Below are 18,786 nucleotides of genomic sequence, written 5' to 3'. Positions count from 1 at the left end.
GTTGATAAAAATATAAGCTATCATTGGGTCGTATATGTTTCATACAAATTGACTAGTTTTATACTATAGGTATTTCAGGCATTATCACAAAATTGTTACATAATTACTGAATTTGACTACGGAATGTTCCGTTTACCTGATCAACAAATAGGGCTCACAGTGGGTGTGTTCGGTCAAGTGGGGATGCTCACTCTTCCTTGGCACTTGATCCCACCTCTAATCCCAGGGTCCGTGTTATATGCCCTGTCCGCATATTTCTACTGTTTTTAGATTTTTGGAGATCAATCACTGTTCTTTATCTTCACTTTTTACTAATATTGTGAATCTTGCAGTTTTTGAACAACAAGTATTTCTTTTCATATTTTTATTCCAAAGATCAGTACAAAACTACTTACATACCACAAAAACACCAAGCCAATGGCATGAACAAGTAGAAAATATATTTACATGATGACAATATTTACATATGAATGAAGGCACATTCACATTCTCTACATATTCACAATGAGTCAATGATGTGTTTTGCTTATGATTACATGCTTCTAATGAATTTAAATTACCCAGATTACGTCACTTCCAGGTCACGTGTTATATCAGGGTCCTGAATTTTCACTTTAAAGTGAGGCTGGTCATCATGTAATGACGATTGTTTATCGACTGGTGTACCATATTTCATTTTATTATCTTTGTTCATTTGCATTTTTTGCTCTTGGTACATTTCGTACTTAGGGTCCATGTACATTTTATTTTCTGGATTGTATTTAAACATTTTTTGTTGATGATGATGTTCATGTTGAGGCATATTGTAACGTGCCAGCTTGGCCAGATTTTCGGTGAGGGTAGGGGGCGTTTGTTTCCATCCGTACCCCGTCCACCCATAACTACCGTCTAGCTCAGTTTGCGGGGGCATATCATGTCTCTCTATGATGGTCGTAAGGCACGTGCCTTGGGTGTATGGGGAAGGCGGAGGACTCGTTTCGTCCTCCATGTACGGGTCAAGGACGGTGAACTTTTTATAAGTTCCGGGATCTGAAGACTGATCCGGATATTCACCCTCCGATGGCTGTGAATTCGTTAAACTGTTCCTGTGGTCTTTATAATTTTTGCCTCCATGGGGACGTGGTAGGGAAAAATAACCCACGGGAGGAACACTCTTTTTGCTTCCGAGGGTAGTGGTTGTACTGTTGCTGGACATTTCTATTGTGCTCTCTTTGAGTTTTTCGTGTTGCTGCGCAAGTTCTCGTTCCTTTCTCTTCCGGTTTTTCTTGCAACGCCATGAGACACATATTGCAATGATTATGGCTGTGATTATAACGCCACCTAGGATACCGGCTCCTATGATGTACAAAGGCACCTCGGATTCTGCCATAGAAAATAACAAAGAATTAATCAGATTATTTTTTTCGGATTTTTGTTTAATCATTTCTAAACACATCAAAGAGATCACCATCATTATCAGACTAAAATCTATTTATTCATTGGCTATCGCCCATTATGTGGATCGAAACTGAACGCATTCCCTTTGGATTCCAATCTTAAAATTCTAACAAAGCTGCTTTTCGTTTTGTAATGTTATTCCCCAAACACACACCAACATGGCGTTGATTGTTTTATAAACAATTTAACAATTCAAACAAAGACTAGAACCATATGATATACATATCACCTAAGACAAAATTAAAAGAAAATTGTATAAAATTGCAATTGGTCTGTAGGACTCATGAACATTATGCCTCGTTTCCGTTTACCGCCATCTGCCAGCGGTCTGGCTTTTGTTTAATATCGCTCAGTTTATGATGTGTCAGATCTAATCAACAGAAAGATGGCCGGAATAGATCGCGCGTGTAAGGAGGTAAATATTTATCAACCTGAATTATTCTTACATGCAAGACAATGAAATGATCTGTCTGCAAGAGCTGTGTGCCCACTCGGGTACCATTATTTCATGCAAAAAATTTTTAAGGTGCAATGGCATATTTGCACCATACACTCTGGTATAATAATTGCTTGGTGTCTACAATTTAACGGTTTCTTGCATTTCAATTTTATCACTTGTGAAAGATTTTTTAAAAAAATTCTTGTCCCTATAAACCTTTTCTTAGACTGTTAATTCAGTTGCATTTTTCAAACTACAACATTGAACTCCTTGCACTAAAATGCAGACTATTTTGGGTTTTAACGAAGAAGCTGTAAGAGACATGTCAACTGTTGCGATAAACTTTGAAGTAAATTGTTACATTAGACACAGATAAATTAAACTTTTTACACGTCTTTTGTATTTATCAACAAAGAAGTGAAGAAAGTCTAGAACATTTTATACATACCTTCTTCTTTTCCTGCACATTTAATCTCATCTTGCGCTGACGGACAATTTTTTATGCCATTGCACAACAAGGATTTACTAAGACAACTTTTGTCGCACATGAATTCTGATGAAGAGCAAACCAACTCATTCTTGTTTGAGGAATCTGAAAAGTCCAATAATGTTAAAGATATTATCCAAGAGTGTCTTGTCAACAATATCATAGTTATGCGAAATATATATTAAGTCTTTAAATGCATTAAATGGTGATGTCTTTGAATAATAATGTATATTTTTCTGAATATGATCTGAGTTTTTATGCTTAAATATTTAAGTAAAACCCTACCAATGGGACCTGTTATAAATGTTGGCCTGTTTGCCTCCCGTAGAATGGTGTAGTAAAACGTCATTTCCGGTTTGATTGACAATGCAGGGGAAAATACTCTAATGAATGCCACACTGCTGTCGATTATAATATCTGGAATAGAGCCCATACAATATGACCCTTTAAGAGCACTTTGAGTTGTATATGTCTCGTAAATTTCGATTCTTGTTGAGTCACATGGAGAAGATAGTTGTACGCGCCAAGCCACTTTGAAATTTGACAGGAAAATCTGAAATGAACAAATTGATATGCAACCCAGCTGGATTTTTGACATAGTGAATGGCATAAGCTTAATACCCAGTACTTTCCAATAGCACATTATAATATTTTTTTTTAAAATACATCCCAAAGGAAGTGAAAATATCTTATGTAATACAAAAATTATAGGAAGTCCAATGCTCTTTGGATAGAGTGGCCAAGTACCTTGCTCCGCGGTGGAGCCTGTATTTCCCACGTGCAATCTACATTGCCATTCAATAATGGCGTCATATCCGCAGACGACAAAAATCCATGCATATTGCTAACAGGCATTCGACATACACTCAAGGCCTCCAGTTCAGGTTTGTAGCCTGCAATAAAAAAGAGCAAGAATAAGTCAACTCCAAATTAAAGACCAGTATATGAAATTTTCAGCCTTTTGACACGAAAACATACCCTCTTTCTTGATGAAGCTATATATTCCTTTAAATCCACCGTAGTTTGCAGCTTTGTCACTCTTAAATCTTAGCCACAAGTACCTTCCATTGGAAATAAGTAATGGCGGGAACCGTTTCCCGCAAAACCTTCCGAACAGCTGAGAGTACCCGAATGGTCCGTCTCGAACCTCCAAGAAATCGTATGGACATTCCTTATTCTGACCGGATTCCATGTCAAATTTTTCTCGGAAGTCGAGCTGAATTTCAAATCCTGGTTGTGCTACAAAGAAATAGGAAATAAAATATATATCAAAACTAAGGAATTAAACATATCAAATCTGAGAATTGCTACATCTTTTTTTAAACAATTCTTTTTTCTTGAGACCTTAAATTCTTTATAATTGATTCAGTTGCATAAAATAGAAGAACTAAACTTAAATCATCAAATAATGAATATTCAAGTTACACTTACTTTTTAAATAAAATATGTTTATCAAAGTTCATGAAAAATTTGCTATTTTTACCGCATTAGTAATGGGAAACATGAAATCAAATGCCATTATGTTGATATTTTTTTTTCATTAGGTCACAATTTTGCATAAATGTTTATATACTACATAGCAAAAAGAAATACTAGCTTAGTAAGCATTTTTCTACTCCGGAAAAGACTAAAACTTCCTTTCATAAGCAAAAATAGACTACGGACTCTCTGTATGTTATTGTAGGTAAACTGTGGTTCCAACACGTGCAAAGCATCGTTTGTAGCAGCTTTCAGAAGACATGATGAATGGTTACCTAATCTAGCAATTTAATTCGAAGGAAGCTTAAAGAGCTATTTAGCGACAGGTGGACTTCTGTCTGACTGGCGAAATAGGAGGCAGTGTCAGAAAGTGTAATTAGAAAGAAGTATTTATTCAAGAGATAAGAAAATGATTCAGTCGTTTGAAATTACATATGGTTCTGTTATGTTTGAAATATTATACGAGCTGGTGCAATTTCAGAAGAACTCTTCAGTTAATCCTTTTGCAAACTTTCTTCACATACATAGAGCATGTGGACGCAAAGAAGTCAATGTTTTCCGCTGAGTTTTCTCAAACTTATCGTACATGCTTTAGATTTGATGAACACATCCAGGAATGTTTCATGAGTAGAGGAGATTACCTATTTATAGACTACCCAGGATAGCATACGTGGACTAAGTTTGTTTGGTCCCAAATTCTCAACTCCAAAAAGTTTCATCATATTAGACCCCCTTAACAATAATTTTTATACATTTTGTTTTTTTAACTGTTTTGAAAAGTATATGAAGAAAGCAAAAGGGGCACGTTTAACAACTGGTTTTTCATTGTGCAAAGTTATCATGCAAACAAAAAAATTGCTTTTCAAGAGCTTCCGAGAATAAAGTATGTAAAACGAGCGGCCCGCTGTAGACAATTACCGAAATATGTTTACAAAATGCTTCTTCGTGATAATAATGAAATGCTTATATTGAGGAAATGTTTTCAATTTTCTACAAATGCAAATGTTTCAAAACTTTTGCAGTTTTGAATTTTTTTCTCCTGTTAGAATGGCTTGTAGAAGGCGGGCCCTTGCGTGCAGTATTGCTGGAAAGTAATTATTTTTTCTAATAGAACGCCGAATAAACAGATACATTTTATACATTTCTCCCACAGGGAAGAGATCGAACTGGAGGCATTTTTATAGAACACCACGAGGCGAGACACATTTTCGTATTACTCCTCGCTATTTTAATTTGACACAGGCAGCCCCGATTGAGCCAATTAAGCCTCCAAAATATCAGAAAAAATGGGGAATGAATTAAGCAGCATCTTATAACTTTATAAGCCTTTTAATTTTGGTTCAAGTACGGAAGTTTGGAAAAGACTGAAGTCAAACTTCAAGACTTCAAGAAAAGAATCATTAATGTTAATTCGCTACGAAAATTAGATTATGATTTCTAAAATGCACGAAACATTTGTTTGCTAAGATACAGTTTCTTTTATCTATAAACTTAAAAGTTGATGCTTTCTTTTTGAATGATGTCATAAGCAGACGACAAAGATGTATTATTGCGTCTCGTGTCTATACCATTTACTTCGCCTTCAAAAGAGAAAAATTTTCAACACCGTACATTTACAAGAAAATCTGAATTTCAAACCAAAAGGTATATGCAGTTTTTTTCTCGAATTTATGCACATCTTAAAAGCACACATCTGGATAAAACATTTCTACAGCAAGATCACAGACGAAGAAATGCTTAGAAGAGCAATTGACACCTTTGCGGATCAAAGTTTACTTAAGAAGTGAATCGCATCGATAATGACATTTTACTCTGCAATTAAATCAACATTGCTGGGTGTTTATTGATGGAAGATGGCAGAGCAAGGCGATACCTGGGGCTTCCTGCTGCAACGCTCGACCAGGAAGAACTATAATCGTTAATTCTTTTGATGGGATTAACAGTTATCTCTTTGTGACTCCGTGATGATATACAAAACACATTCTTTACTGATCTTGGATGTTCTTCTAACGATTGATATAAAAAAGTGGGGGTTTTTTTACGAGAGAGGGTTTAATTTCGATCAGAACGAACCTTTGCCATTGCTGAATCAGCTATCTTGAGAGTACAACGAAGTGAATTTCAAATATCTTCTTGTCTTTAATCTTTTCACTTGGGTTTTCTCCTTCAAAATTATCAATATCTTTAAGTTTAATCAAAGAAGATACCCATTTGTTTAAATATATTGCAATTCTTTATTCGAAAAGTAATTACTTGGGTGTTTTTGTGGTGAACTTTTCTTGCTAGAAGACGGAATAAATGTAAGGATATAAATGATAATAGGAGGTGTTCGGTGTGAACTGCTATAATTTCTACTTCAAAAAGAGTTCACACCTTTTTTTAACTTTCTTTATAAAATATCGATGCTTTTTAAGATAACATATTGGGTAACTCTTCACATGGCGAGAACCGTAATTGCTATTATTCCTGCGTATTTTTTTAAGCTTACATACATCATTTGATCTAACAACTTTCCTCTTCTTGCCATAACTCAACAAATTAGTGTTAATCGTCAGAGACTGACAGATAAGTGTGTAGAAGCATCTACCAGCACTTGTCCAAATAATCGTTTTCGAACAGGTGAACTCTCCTTACAAGAGAGGTACAAAATTGGAACAAGATGACGGACGCAAGATGAAACACTAGAAATCAAGCGATGCCATTAGTACGTCTTAGGAAAATGATATAAACTTATGGGGAATCTACTTTGGGAAATAACTAGCATATTAAATAGCACATAACGGTTTGTTATTTCTTCTATAACGATGAATTATTTGTAAGCCACACGTCTGAACAATGCGTTCGGAATTCATGATGACTGCCGATTTTCGCCAGCTTGCGTTTGACCAAAAACTCTTTTTCGAGAATACGACAAAGTCAAATATCATTGACAATTAAAGAGTAGTCAAACATGAGGTCAAAGAAAAGAAAGGTAAAAAAACATGGATTTATACACAGGTATTCCCTGGGTTTTATCTATGGAAAAACCTCCTAAAAGAGCTTGTTTAAAAGAAAGAAACTTCTTGATGCAGCTGTAGATTTCGATCCTTTATTGTGAAGAGAAATCCTCAATTTCTTGTTTATTGACTGTCAGATGTCGAACAGTACCAAGATTGATTGATTGTATGTTGTTTTACAGCTCATTCGAGAATTCATCTCTCATAGAGAGTCATCAACTTATACAAGTACTGGTGAAGGGCTTCAAATCTAGACCTTTACGTGGCCTTCTGAGTCATTAAGCAGTGAGGGATCTTGATCGTGCTAACGACTACTTTGACACGGAGCCTCAAGTTTTGAGGTATCATCAGAAAGACCAATGCCGAGCGCTTGGCGAAGGAAGTGTTGCTACCTTCTGGTTTTTTTTTTGGACTTGAGTCAGTCGCACCTGGGGTTTGAACCTACAACCTTCAGATCAGGGAGCAAGCGCCCTAAATAGTATCATGAAGATAAACTGAAGATTTTGATCATCCACTGTCCAGAAATACTCAAGTTCTTGTTGAGCTTTTATATTTCGACCAGTGAAAAAAAGATAAGGATTTTGCTGACTATATTTATATGTGCTGTATGCTGGGTAGTGAGTAAAGGGGTATATGTGAATATATACCTATTTAAGTATTTATCACTAAGTTGAGTGAGTATATGTTAAAATGTAATATACCAATACAATGATTAAAATTTCCCCACCTTCTATGGCTCGGACACACTCTAAATTGTTGGGGTACTTTTCTGGGAAATTTGGGCTGTAGAATTCCATTACACCAAAAGTGAAGTTGGTACAAGCATGGTCTATTTTGTTGCCCAAAAGGTGTTGGTGGTTATAACTGAGGGGATTTGGCGAATCTGTCAATATATAAAAGAAATAGGCAAGGTGTAAAGATGAATGTTTTTATTTTAGTTTAAAATTATATTTTGTTTGAAAATGACAAGCCGAAAAAAGAGTCAAGTTGGTTCAAAAAATCAAAAAGGATTCGGAAAGAAGTTTTACATACACATACTTTCTGTAAAATGGTTGAATGGAATTGTGTATCTAAAGTTTAAACCATATTACACGTAATACTGGAAAGATTTTCAGTCAAATTCATTATTCACGTCTGATATTTGACTAATATTCCAATACCATTGACTCACTGATCCTAGACAAAGTACTTAAGTAAAATTTCTGGTATTTATAAAATAATTGGGATTATTTTTCTATTGGTCCTACAATCCCAATTCAATGACCTCATCACAATAACAAAAGCAAACACATTACAAGACAAAACCTTCAGATGAATGAACAGAATCGTACACCGACTCATTTCTTACACGATGAAGATAAAGGATATTTATTTTCCCAAGGATACCGCGTATCTCAGAGTATTTACGAATTGATTTAACCCGACATTTGAACGATAAAAGACGCGTGCGTGATGATCGCCTTCGCAATTTACTATCTTGCTTCCGAATTTTCAGATGGGACAAACTGCTGACCCTCATTTTTCGTAAATCGTTAAAAATGTTGATAGAAAATATTAACATTTTAAATTAACTACGGTATATATCATATTGTTTTTCACATTTTGTAGGTAAATAAAATGTGTAGTTCCAGCAGAACAAGCACTTTTTCACGGCTTAGAGTCAAAATTTTCCTTTTCAAGCGTATTATATACTTTGAAGAAAAACAGGAACGGATTTTATCCCTACTTTTTCTTTTAAAATTATATGAATACGCCGTAATAATACTTCAGTTCTATTTTAAGAACCGAATGGGTTTATAAAAGGTTTGGTAAAAGACAAAAAATTGACGGAAGACGCTCTTTTGTTTATGGGTTATCGTACACTCAATCATTCGACCTGTGGGAGATTCAATAAATTGTCTTTATCAGTCACTGTCATTTATTTTTTTTTTGGTACGCTTTCCGATGAGTAACGTCTCGAAACAACAGATGTTTGAGGCTTTATAGTAATAGAGACAGAGAAGGAAGAGTTTTAGCTTCCCAGATTTTAAAGATTTTTGATGAGAGAGAAGAGACAAGCCTCCTTTTGCCCTAAACATCTTTTGCCGTGTCTAAAAATTCGTCTTAAACTTCTTATCTTATGTTGTCATATGTTTTTTTTATCAGTCTCTACCTCTCCTTTCTAGGTTGTCTGGATCAATCAGGGGCGATTACTCCGCCATGTGGAGACATGGATTCAATTCGGAACTCGTAGATAAAATCACTTTGAAGACCAAAAGAACGCGAAGCACGTGGCGATTGCTGAGTGCCACGATCCCCCACCATCACCCAGTTTGGACATACTGTACATTATAGAAATTCGGCCTTGCATGCTTTGAAGTGATAGAAAATAGAAACTTATCTAGACATCGACCTCTCATATGTTATATACAATTCATCACAATGTGTAAATACAATTAAATATATCACACTCTTTAAATCTTTTGTCCGGTATTACCGTAATTTCAAAGAAAAGGTTTAAGAAAAGAAATTGTAGTATAATAACAAAGTTTTTTTGTGATTTATATATACATCTATACAGGTGCCTTTCTCTAATACCCAGTATTCTTTGTAGGGAAAAACTAGAAAATGAAGCAGGCATCGTCTGACATTTTAAAAACGGAATTTAACTCTGTAGCAAACAAAGTTTTATGACAATCTGTTTTTGAATTTTACTTACCTGTTTTATTAGCGTATGAACTTTTCAGAATCCAAATCGAATACACTAACCAAAACATGGCGGATGGAAAACCTGTTGAATAAAGCAGATGTGAATATATGCAGATTTTGACTTAAAAAGAACAACAAAAATAATGATGGTTTTTATAAGAAATTGGCAAACAATGAATCGTTATTATAATCTTTTCATGCCTGTCTTCAGTGTGTAAATGCGTTTATCGTGCACTTGCAATAGACTTAAGTTACAAGTACCTCATGTTATTCTTTGAACAAAATGTTGCATATTTGTTTAATGTTTCCTGATACTAATTAATACCCTATGTGTGTACTGTTCATCTAGTCAGTATGCATTTTCAGCTTGAAAAAAAGAAAGAAAGGGATATTCGTCATGACATCTTTGGACAACCCCGGAATGTCATGTATCCCTGGAATGAAGGCATTCGAATAGCCTCTGTGGATTAACACAAAGATGGGTTCTACGAAATTGCAACGTCGATTTTTTGTTCTTTTTGGCATGAATGGCATAAGATATCTGTTTTACACGTGCAAAATCTGATTACTTTCTGTGTTCAAGGTAAAAATATAGCGATCCTCCCCACTAAAAGTCAAGCAGAAGAAAAAGAAGCTGTCACGTGAATCTTGTCGTAAACCAGCTAGTGACGCAACGGGAAATGAATGTACATTACAACTATGGAGGTCGGCTGTTGTCTTGTATACGAAGGGTTATGAAGATGTCGATGTAAATTACATCTTGAAGTTTGTAATCAACTTCTGCTCATAAAAGCTGCAACATATACCTAGCTCGATAACATATTGAAGGTTATTTGTTTCATATGTGTAATTTTCAAGAAAGTTTTTAACAGTTCTTTCCAATAAAGGTTTCCAAATTTCATCAATTTATATTTCCAAGACCTTTATATCATTGAACTGGACGTTCAGTTGGGGATGGAATCTTGACTTGCTTATCTTTGATTGTTTTTTGTTTGTTTTATTTTGTACTTGTCAAAACTGAACTATCAGAAACATATACAGCAAACAGCTTTACAGATTTAAACAATTAAATGGTACTCAGTTCCTAAGCTTGCTGAAAGGAACTGTTTGTCCAGGCTTGAGTGAGAATAAATAGACCTTAAAGATTTTAGTGCAAAATTGTCTGGGAGGCAATGATTTTAAGATGGCCATGCGCGTGCAAGGAGAACAATTAACCTATCTCATCGCTGAAGTCAACAATTTATTTTTCTATTACATGAAATCTTTATCATAGCAAATGATTATATGATCGACATTCTCAAACATGTATGTACAAAGACTAAAAGGCAGGTCCTTTTCAGCTTTGGTCACCTGATTAAAAAATCAAAATTATTTTGAATGGATTCGGTTTGGTAAAATAGAACTGAACCAATTCAGATCTGACACTTATATCCTTATCTTTACATGAGCCTGATGAGGCAAGTCCACCTTCAATGTTTTCGTATCTTCACTTGAACAAAAATTTGTACAGGCTTCTATCGATAAATAACACGTTTTAAAGCGATAATTTACAAAAAAAATAGGGCATGCCTTTTTATTTTTCTAATCACATTCATACAAAGCAAATTCAAGCCAACCAATTCTTTGCTTAATATAAGTATTGCTTAATTGATACCTGTTTGAAAGCCTTCTTTTGTTCAAATTAGCCAACATGAAACGTAAAAAGTCGTTGCAAACTCTGTTCAACATTCAACACGAACAAATTTCTTGATTATTTTTTCAAGTATCTTAAAGAGCACAACTGGTTTTGATTTTTTTGTGAAAGGAACCGTCTTGCTAACAAAGCGCTTGATATCAGACAAGCGCTGGGAGATAATTTTGAAAAAGTTGCCACCATGGACGACCTTTGCAAATCTATGCGTTACATGCACAACCGAGAACCCGTAATATAAAACACTAGAGATAAAATTCATTGGCAATAAAGATTTCCAAAAGATAAATAAGAACAAAACTCGTCAAGACTGCTGCCCCGAACATGTAATCAGCATAACCTCAACATTGAAATGAAAGTGAGAGCGCCATTAAAAGACGGGGAAGTTAATTGAAAGAATGCATCATCGGGAGAAAAATCATTTTGAGGATGGTACAACTTAACGAAATATTCTTTCTCTTAAACCTATCCCTCACTTGATTCAATATTGTATGAACATCGTTTCCAAATGATATAGGTGTACCTCTTTTCAAACAATGTGAATGTTGTGTAAGCGATTTTTCGTAAATCTTTTAAAGTTCTGTTTTCTCTTTCAGATACCGGTATATTTACTATGGATACTTGTTAAATACAAATTGTCAACACAAATAAATGTTGTGGGTGGCGCATAAAGTAATAACAGGAATAGAGAGATCGAAAACGTCATTAAATGCCACTATCTTGTGCTTAGATTGGATCCCAAAAGAACAGAAGACACGCCGTCATATTAAGGTACAAGTAGAAACAATTACCGAGCTCCCAAGATCAAAGGTTAACCCACTGCTAATGATACGACGAATTTTCAGCGGTTATCCTAAGCCGCTATAATCTGCCAACTCGGGTTCTGGCTCGCGTGCTTGATTGGGTCCAGAACCACTGGTAAAACTCAGTCGTTCTCCAGCAGTGCGGACCTGTCATCAATGTCAATTTCTGCGGACCTATCATATTTCGTCTTCCGGTTTTGCATTTTTTTATTGCACTTCAGGCCACATTTATGCACTGAATGCGACTTTGATATCAACATGTTTTGCCACAGTGGCAAAAAGACAGTTTTCACACTTTCTGTCAGACTCGTGCCAGAGCACTTGGCAGATCATGTATGCTCTTGAGATGAGAGAGTACTTGAAATTGCTGGTGAAACAATGAATCACAGTATTACAAGCACAGTACAGCTGTCAGGATTGTATGAGAAATATCAGTTACAATGTCATTAGTCTTTCAAGACATTGGTAATCCTGAGTTCAAAACAAAGTAACCGTACATGCAGTATACTTAAGTTTATCGTCATATGCTTCAAAAAGCCGAATCGGTAGATCATAAATCCATTCTCAAAAAATGTGTCGTGACAAATTTTAATTTCAAAATTACTTCCATGTGTATTGCTAAGTTTTTACACTTATTAAAAGAATTTTTGTTTAAAAAAAAAAATGAGTGTTTCTGTGTATAATCGCTTCATGGTAGAAAAAGTATTTAATCACTATTAATGTCACAATTATTTTTCTGATAGCTCGGCGGGAAAATGAATGACTCCTTAAACTCGAAAGAAACAATACATATCCGAAGTGGTGAGAAAAGAAAAATGAAAGAAAACATTTACCATAGTTTCAGCGGACGCAGTTAACTTCTTTTTTCATTAAAAATTACGTCAAATGGAGAGGGTGGTGCCAGTTTTTATGGGATTTGTGTAGATTACCAGCGGAGACACGGATTTTCACTGGGAGCTATAATTCTATTTTGAAATTAAACAGCAGCTAAGTGTTTGAAAATTGAAAAATACGATGAAACACCATAAACTATCCCCCTGACGCGCACAGAAAGAGAGAAGAAATTATTTCAACTGAAACTTTGCAGCAATACTCATTATTTTAAGTTTTTGTTTAAACAAAAATTCATTTTGTTCCTACAGCGAGAGTGAGAGAGAGATTTCCTTTTCTTTTCAACTAAAATTTTGCAGCAATGGTACAAGTCATTCCAAATGTTCTTGAAACCAAGATACATACTGTTCTGGCAGAGAAAAAAAGGGAAAGAAAGAGAGAGAATGAGAGAGAGAGAGAGAGAGAGAAGGAGGGAGAGAGAGGAGGGAGAGAGAATGTATACTAGCGGTACATGGGTGGTACATATAACAGTTGTCATGTTGATGTTCGTTATTTTTGCTTCATCTTTCTGTTTTGCATTAGGCGAGAGAATGAGATCTTTTCTGTGACGAAGAACTAGTCGTTGACAAGATTATTAATTCCTCTCGTTGTTATCAGCAATATATATCCATTTGCAACAGACATTGTGTTGAGAAGTTATCAATTCCTTTTCTTTTTGTGCCCAACCGTTTTGGTTTTTGTCCAAAGTAATGATTAGTTCTTTCTGCTCGTTAGTAAAGAAATTCACCTTGCAAGTATTTTTAAGGACTGCCAAAATGTTGCTAATGTAATAATATTTCAATTCAATTTAAAAATACAGAATTATAAATTTAAAATATAATATTTAAAAGTTACTTACCTTTAAAAAGAATTTCCATCCTCAAAATGAGATTTGATTTTTTTTTTATTTTCACTAAAATATTTTCCTTTCTCACGTCAAGTGTCAGGCGATTTTTCAAATGAGAAGTTTCATTAAATCTTTTTTATCACCCCCGTTTCCTCTTCGTATTATTATCCTAACATCTAAATTCTTATCTTCGTCTCATGGTTCAGATGAATAAATACAACCTCGACGTCCAAAAAACACCTTCTCCGTGAAAATTAATGGTAAATCCGATAGAAGTTCTGTGAGAAAAAAAAGAAAAATGACACACATTAATATTTTGTTTATTTATAATCTTGCAGGAGAGATATATTTTCTTTCTTCTGCACTTTTGGATATGACGACACGAAATAGAGGCTGAAGTCGGGGTGCGTTGGATTCGGTCCTAGCAAATGAAGAGCTCTGTGCCAGCATTGCTCGTTTATCTAGGCATCCTCGACTCACATAACGCTGAGATGAAAACGATAAGCATTCAGAGCTATAGTAACCTGTCTTGTTAATTCGATTCATTACAAGTTATACTTCATTCTTACATGTGTTTTTTATTTTTCGCAATGGCATTAAAAACTCAATCAAAAAAATCCTTCTGCTTAAGCAATTCCATTAAACCGATGCATTAATTTGCTATCAGAATATGGTTCAAGTATAAGATCAAGATTATATGAATCTGAACATTTGGAAACGTTATTTGTAATGAATTTTCCGGTAAAATTCATTCTTGGAAATTATTTTTGACTAAAACAAAACAAAAACAGGTATGACAGAACTTACAATAAATAAAAGAATCATGACATTCATTCGTCAATGAAAACAAACTTCTAAAGAATCGTTGAAAGCGCTTTTGATACCAACTATTTTTAAAACAAAAAAAATTTACTTTGAAATAAATTATCCACTAGAAAATGCACCTGGATATAAATCTAGAAGTTAAAAAAAATAGAATAAGACAATTTGATGAACGAGCTTTTTTGTAGGGTGAAAAAATATTTCTATTTATCAATCAAGATAGCGAACTACATGCGAACAAAATAGCTTCTCTCACATCCCGTGTAGGAAAAGCGATAAATTTGTTATTCGACATGTCTTATTAAATAAAGAACGATTGAACCTAAATCTTAATAAAATTTGTAAAACTGAAAACTTTTACTTCTCAACCTGTGTGGGAAAAGCGATATAATTTTATCATGTTTGTTTGTTTCATTGAATTAAGAACAAATTAGCTACAAAATCAAAAACGCATATATGCAAAACTTGACGCAAAAGAGCTGTAAATATAAAACTATGTAAAGTAACCATCCGATCCTTCTAGATTTTGCTCTAGATGATTTGCAACATAATAAACTTTGTTGTTAAACCTTTCAAAATTGCGTCCTATATAATTCTATACTAACATAAAAGCGAGTCTCTAAAATTTCTAATGTTTTACTGAGCAGGCATTTAAAAAAGTCGATGTTTGACCGCAGAGTGAGATGTTGGACCTGTCAATAAGATGTTGGACCGCTTACGTCACAGGTGGGCAGCGTTAGCTTTGTCTTATTTTCATTCTTTGGGGTTCGACAGAACTGCAGTACGAAATTATATATCAAAATTAAAAGTAAAAGGTATAACAAAACATTTATGACTGTGTTCTCGGGCAAAAATGCGTTTTGTCGACCCCTCGAATCAAACTGTTTGCCTGATTTTTGGGTCCGACAAAACGCAAGTTGCCCTCGAACCCAGTCAATAAATGTATAATTCGTACCATTATTGCTGCCACGGGCCTTTGTGGTGATTTCTTTTTCTTGTACTTTGTAGTTTAAAACTAAAAAAAATCCTATCCTGTGTTTTGCGATTTCAGGTTAAAAAAAAAATGTCCATTGTGTTTTTTCCAGGGATTGAAACAAAGTCATCAAATCATTTTTTTCTCGGGGTTCTTGAAGAAAATTTTTTAAGTCTATCAACAGTTTAATTTTTTTTTTAAATTTTTAAGTTAATTTTTTTTTTTTAATTTTTAAGTTAATTTTCAATCCTGTATCAGGGCTGTAAAACACATGGCCGATACTGGGTTTATCAAGCTCTGTCCTCTTACAAATTCACTCAAAATATATCAAAATTTAAGTCAGACAACACCCCCTTCACCCTTTTGGATGGTACCCTCACTTTCAAAATTGCTACTACGGCCCTGTCTGATGCTTTTTCTATTACGAATTTTAAAGCACGCTTCCGTAATTTCAAGGAACATGATAACTTTAATACCTACGTTCCATGAATACTACAAGTTTACAAATGCTTCAAATTCAATTCTAGAACGTTGAAGCCCGTTTTCTCACAAAGATTGATACTTAGAGGCTGGTTTCAAATGTACAATAAGATCACGGATCACTTGTTTCATGAGAATTCCTACACTTTGGCAAGTTTTAAAACGAGATAAAAGCTGAATCTTGCACGTGTACGAATACTTGCCAAAAATCAATTTTTGGTGTGGTGCACTTTCTCTATAAAATTTTTGACACATCCTGGGCCCCTGCGATGGCGGAAGGCTCGCATCACCTCAACTTGGGAGGGAATTTTATTTCTGTACACGTACAAGAGTGACGCTTTATCAGATAGAATTATAACGGATGCGTAGTGAAGGCTTGCAATTATCTATTGACGAAGACAAATACATAATCGCATTAACAAAAGACGCCAGACTTTTGCTATTATCAAATTTACAGAATGTACTTTATAGTGTTTTGAGTAGTCACGAAATGTAAACTTCAATTAATCTGGCGTGAAATCTTTATTTTACGCTTTCTTTCAACGTAGAATTTTCTGATATCATGTTTTGGACATCAAGAATCTTTGAATGATAAAAGTACCATTACTTTTCGAAAATAAAACTCTGGTCTTTGCTTCAAACAATCTATTAGTGCAATTTTTTAAGCTCTAAAGCAAAATCAATTTACAAACTTGCTTCTTGGGCCAAAAAATTTGAATGGATTCTGGTTAAATAAAAGCAGGAATTTGACGTATTCCATTGGTCCTGCTGGAACACAGCGCTCCAATCAATCAACGACTTAAATCAAGAGATGGAAGGGAAGATTAAGGCCGGTCTGGTAACAGAATGACTGATATAAATAAAAAGAACAAACAGCATGGTCATCGATATGTTTTTCTACATGTCCAGATAAGTGGCCAGGAAGAAGATAAGAAAGCAGTCAGGTGAATCAGATATAGGTTTGTGTTACGATGTTCAGAGTGGCCTTTTTTTTTTAACTTCCCCTCAGAGAAGAGTTCGTGCAAAGAAAGATGCATGGAATGCAACTCCCGATGCACTGGACATCGCATTATGTCATGCCATTAGAGAGGTTTTCCCGATTGTAAATGCGATAGGTTAATTCGTTCCAGATTAGTTTACTCCCGCACTAATTATCTTGAGTCTGGCATCGTGAATTATCTGTTGTTATGACCTTATACACGTGCATCGGTATACAGAATTTACAAACTAGGATTCTCTAGAGAGGTTCCGAAGACTGGGTGGCACTCTTTGTTGTCGCATTTTATCTATAAAGTACTTATAAGAAAATCCCTCAATAAATTGCTTGAAGATCAAAATGCTTATTAATATTTAATAATTTTTTAACTCTAAAGTTGATACGTAGGCTACATGCATGTATATTTTTCCTCATTTTGGATAACAGAAATATATGATTTCTATATTATTGCTTTGATCATAAAACTTAAGATTAAAATTTATTTACGTCAAAGCAAAATTTATTAAAGACACAAAATTAATTTTTAATTTAATTTCTATACGAATTCTTTCTATATCATTGCTCTGAAAATCCTTAAAATCAAAGACACAGACAGCGAAGCAAGATTGCTGATACCGATTTCTTGATCTCCCAATTTCTTTGCCAAATAACACACAACAAATTTTACGTATCGAAAAAAATCTTTTGACAATAAAAAAAACTCACAAAATTAATGACATATAAGTAAAAATACTTACTTTGTCCTCAGAAAACTGCTCTAAAAATCATGAATCTGTAAATCCGACTATCATTCCTCTCTTTAGTTCCAGACAAAGATTAATGGTCCAGCAGCAGGGGTGATCCAAGGTTCCTCGACTGACGAGGTTCAGTTACGCCCCCTGGTGGGTGCATACGGACTGTATTTTATTCACAGGATGCTCTCGGTAATTCTCGCGCTCAACGGGACGCATTCTCATAGAAAGACAACTTATTATATATGAAAATAAACTCAGCTGAAGGCTTTTGAGTCATTAATTCGAAGATGGGAGGGATGGTCAGAAAAACACGACAGACGGCTCATGTACTTATTTACCCCTCTTTTCAAGTGTCAGCGAAAGATCTACTTTTAGCTTCTTCTTTCGTACATGTATAATGAACGAACGTTTACCTCGAACAAGTAAATACGATAAAATTAGCTCGTTTTTTAACACTTTGAGTATATTTGCATTTTTGCTCTTACGTGAATGGCATTTTTTATATTGTTGATTTTTGATATGTTTTTATTTCCGATTTCAATTCAAAACAAATCTTTGAATTACAGGAGTCCTCAATTAGGAACAGTTCAAGGATATTTGAACAGTAAATAAACATGTTTTAGTCTCCATGCATCTAAAAAGATATTTTGTTTTTCAAAGAAGAATGTAGAAAAGTTTCTTAGTTTCGGTCAGAAATTTACAATTTACGACTTCCTATTAACTGGTCTTTAAACAGCCGGACTGTCCTTTCCGGCATCTAAAGTATCCATTTCACATCCTTCTGGTAACGGCATCGAGGAATAATTGGGTAATCAAATTGTCAATATATCGGGGCTATCTTAAGACCCCCGGAGGTGCTCACTTAGGGTTTATCTGACTCCCGGGGCGTTATCACTGTTTATCGCCCTATCGCCACCGGCCTGCCGTTTGTCAATAACAGATTTCACACAACAAAGAGCGCATAAGTAATTAATATCTTTTCACTCTTTTACGGGCTCTTGAATTTTATAGAATTCTTAATCTCTCTTGTTTTATGTGTTCACT

The 18,786-nt window shown here is 34.7% G+C and overlaps 1 protein-coding gene across 2 annotated transcripts; it reads right to left on the bottom strand.

The window, feature by feature from the left end:
• Positions 1-349: 349 nt before the first annotated feature.
• LOC134266904 (neuropilin and tolloid-like protein 1) lies at positions 350-18,073 on the bottom strand. 2 transcript variants are annotated; one of them, XM_062749110.1, is made up of 9 exons: positions 17,746-18,073; positions 13,749-14,014; positions 9,537-9,608; positions 7,566-7,721; positions 3,342-3,602; positions 3,111-3,256; positions 2,649-2,916; positions 2,325-2,468; positions 350-1,362 (listed from the first exon to the last, which is right to left on the bottom strand). In XM_062749110.1, exons 2-9 carry the CDS (start codon positions 13,765-13,767, stop codon positions 566-568), a joined length of 1,863 nt encoding a protein of 620 aa, XP_062605094.1. In that variant the 5' UTR covers positions 13,768-14,014; positions 17,746-18,073; the 3' UTR covers positions 350-565. The 2 variants fall into 2 exon arrangements, with proteins under 2 accessions (XP_062605094.1, XP_062605095.1); XM_062749111.1 differs by lacking the exons at positions 13,749-14,014; positions 17,746-18,073 and adding an exon at positions 12,008-12,073.
• Between the last annotated feature and the right edge of the window lie 713 nt (positions 18,074-18,786).

This window comes from Saccostrea cucullata, unplaced genomic scaffold, assembly GCF_032062105.1.
Source record: "Saccostrea cucullata isolate Sc308-1 unplaced genomic scaffold, CSIRO_AGI_Scuc_v1 ctg243, whole genome shotgun sequence".
Classification (NCBI taxonomy): Eukaryota; Metazoa; Mollusca; class Bivalvia; order Ostreida; family Ostreidae; genus Saccostrea; species Saccostrea cuccullata.
This window is presented reverse-complemented; position numbering and strand designations above follow the sequence as displayed.

Coding starts and splice junctions, on each gene's coding strand:
- LOC134266904 (XM_062749110.1), bottom strand. Junction 7,722..9,536: donor TTCATACGCTAATAAAACAG/GTAAGTAAAATT, acceptor ATATATTGACAG/ATTCGCCAAATCCCCTCAGT. Junction 3,603..7,565: donor GTGTGTCCGAGCCATAGAAG/GTGGGGAAATTT, acceptor ATTTCTTTGTAG/CACAACCAGGATTTGAAATT.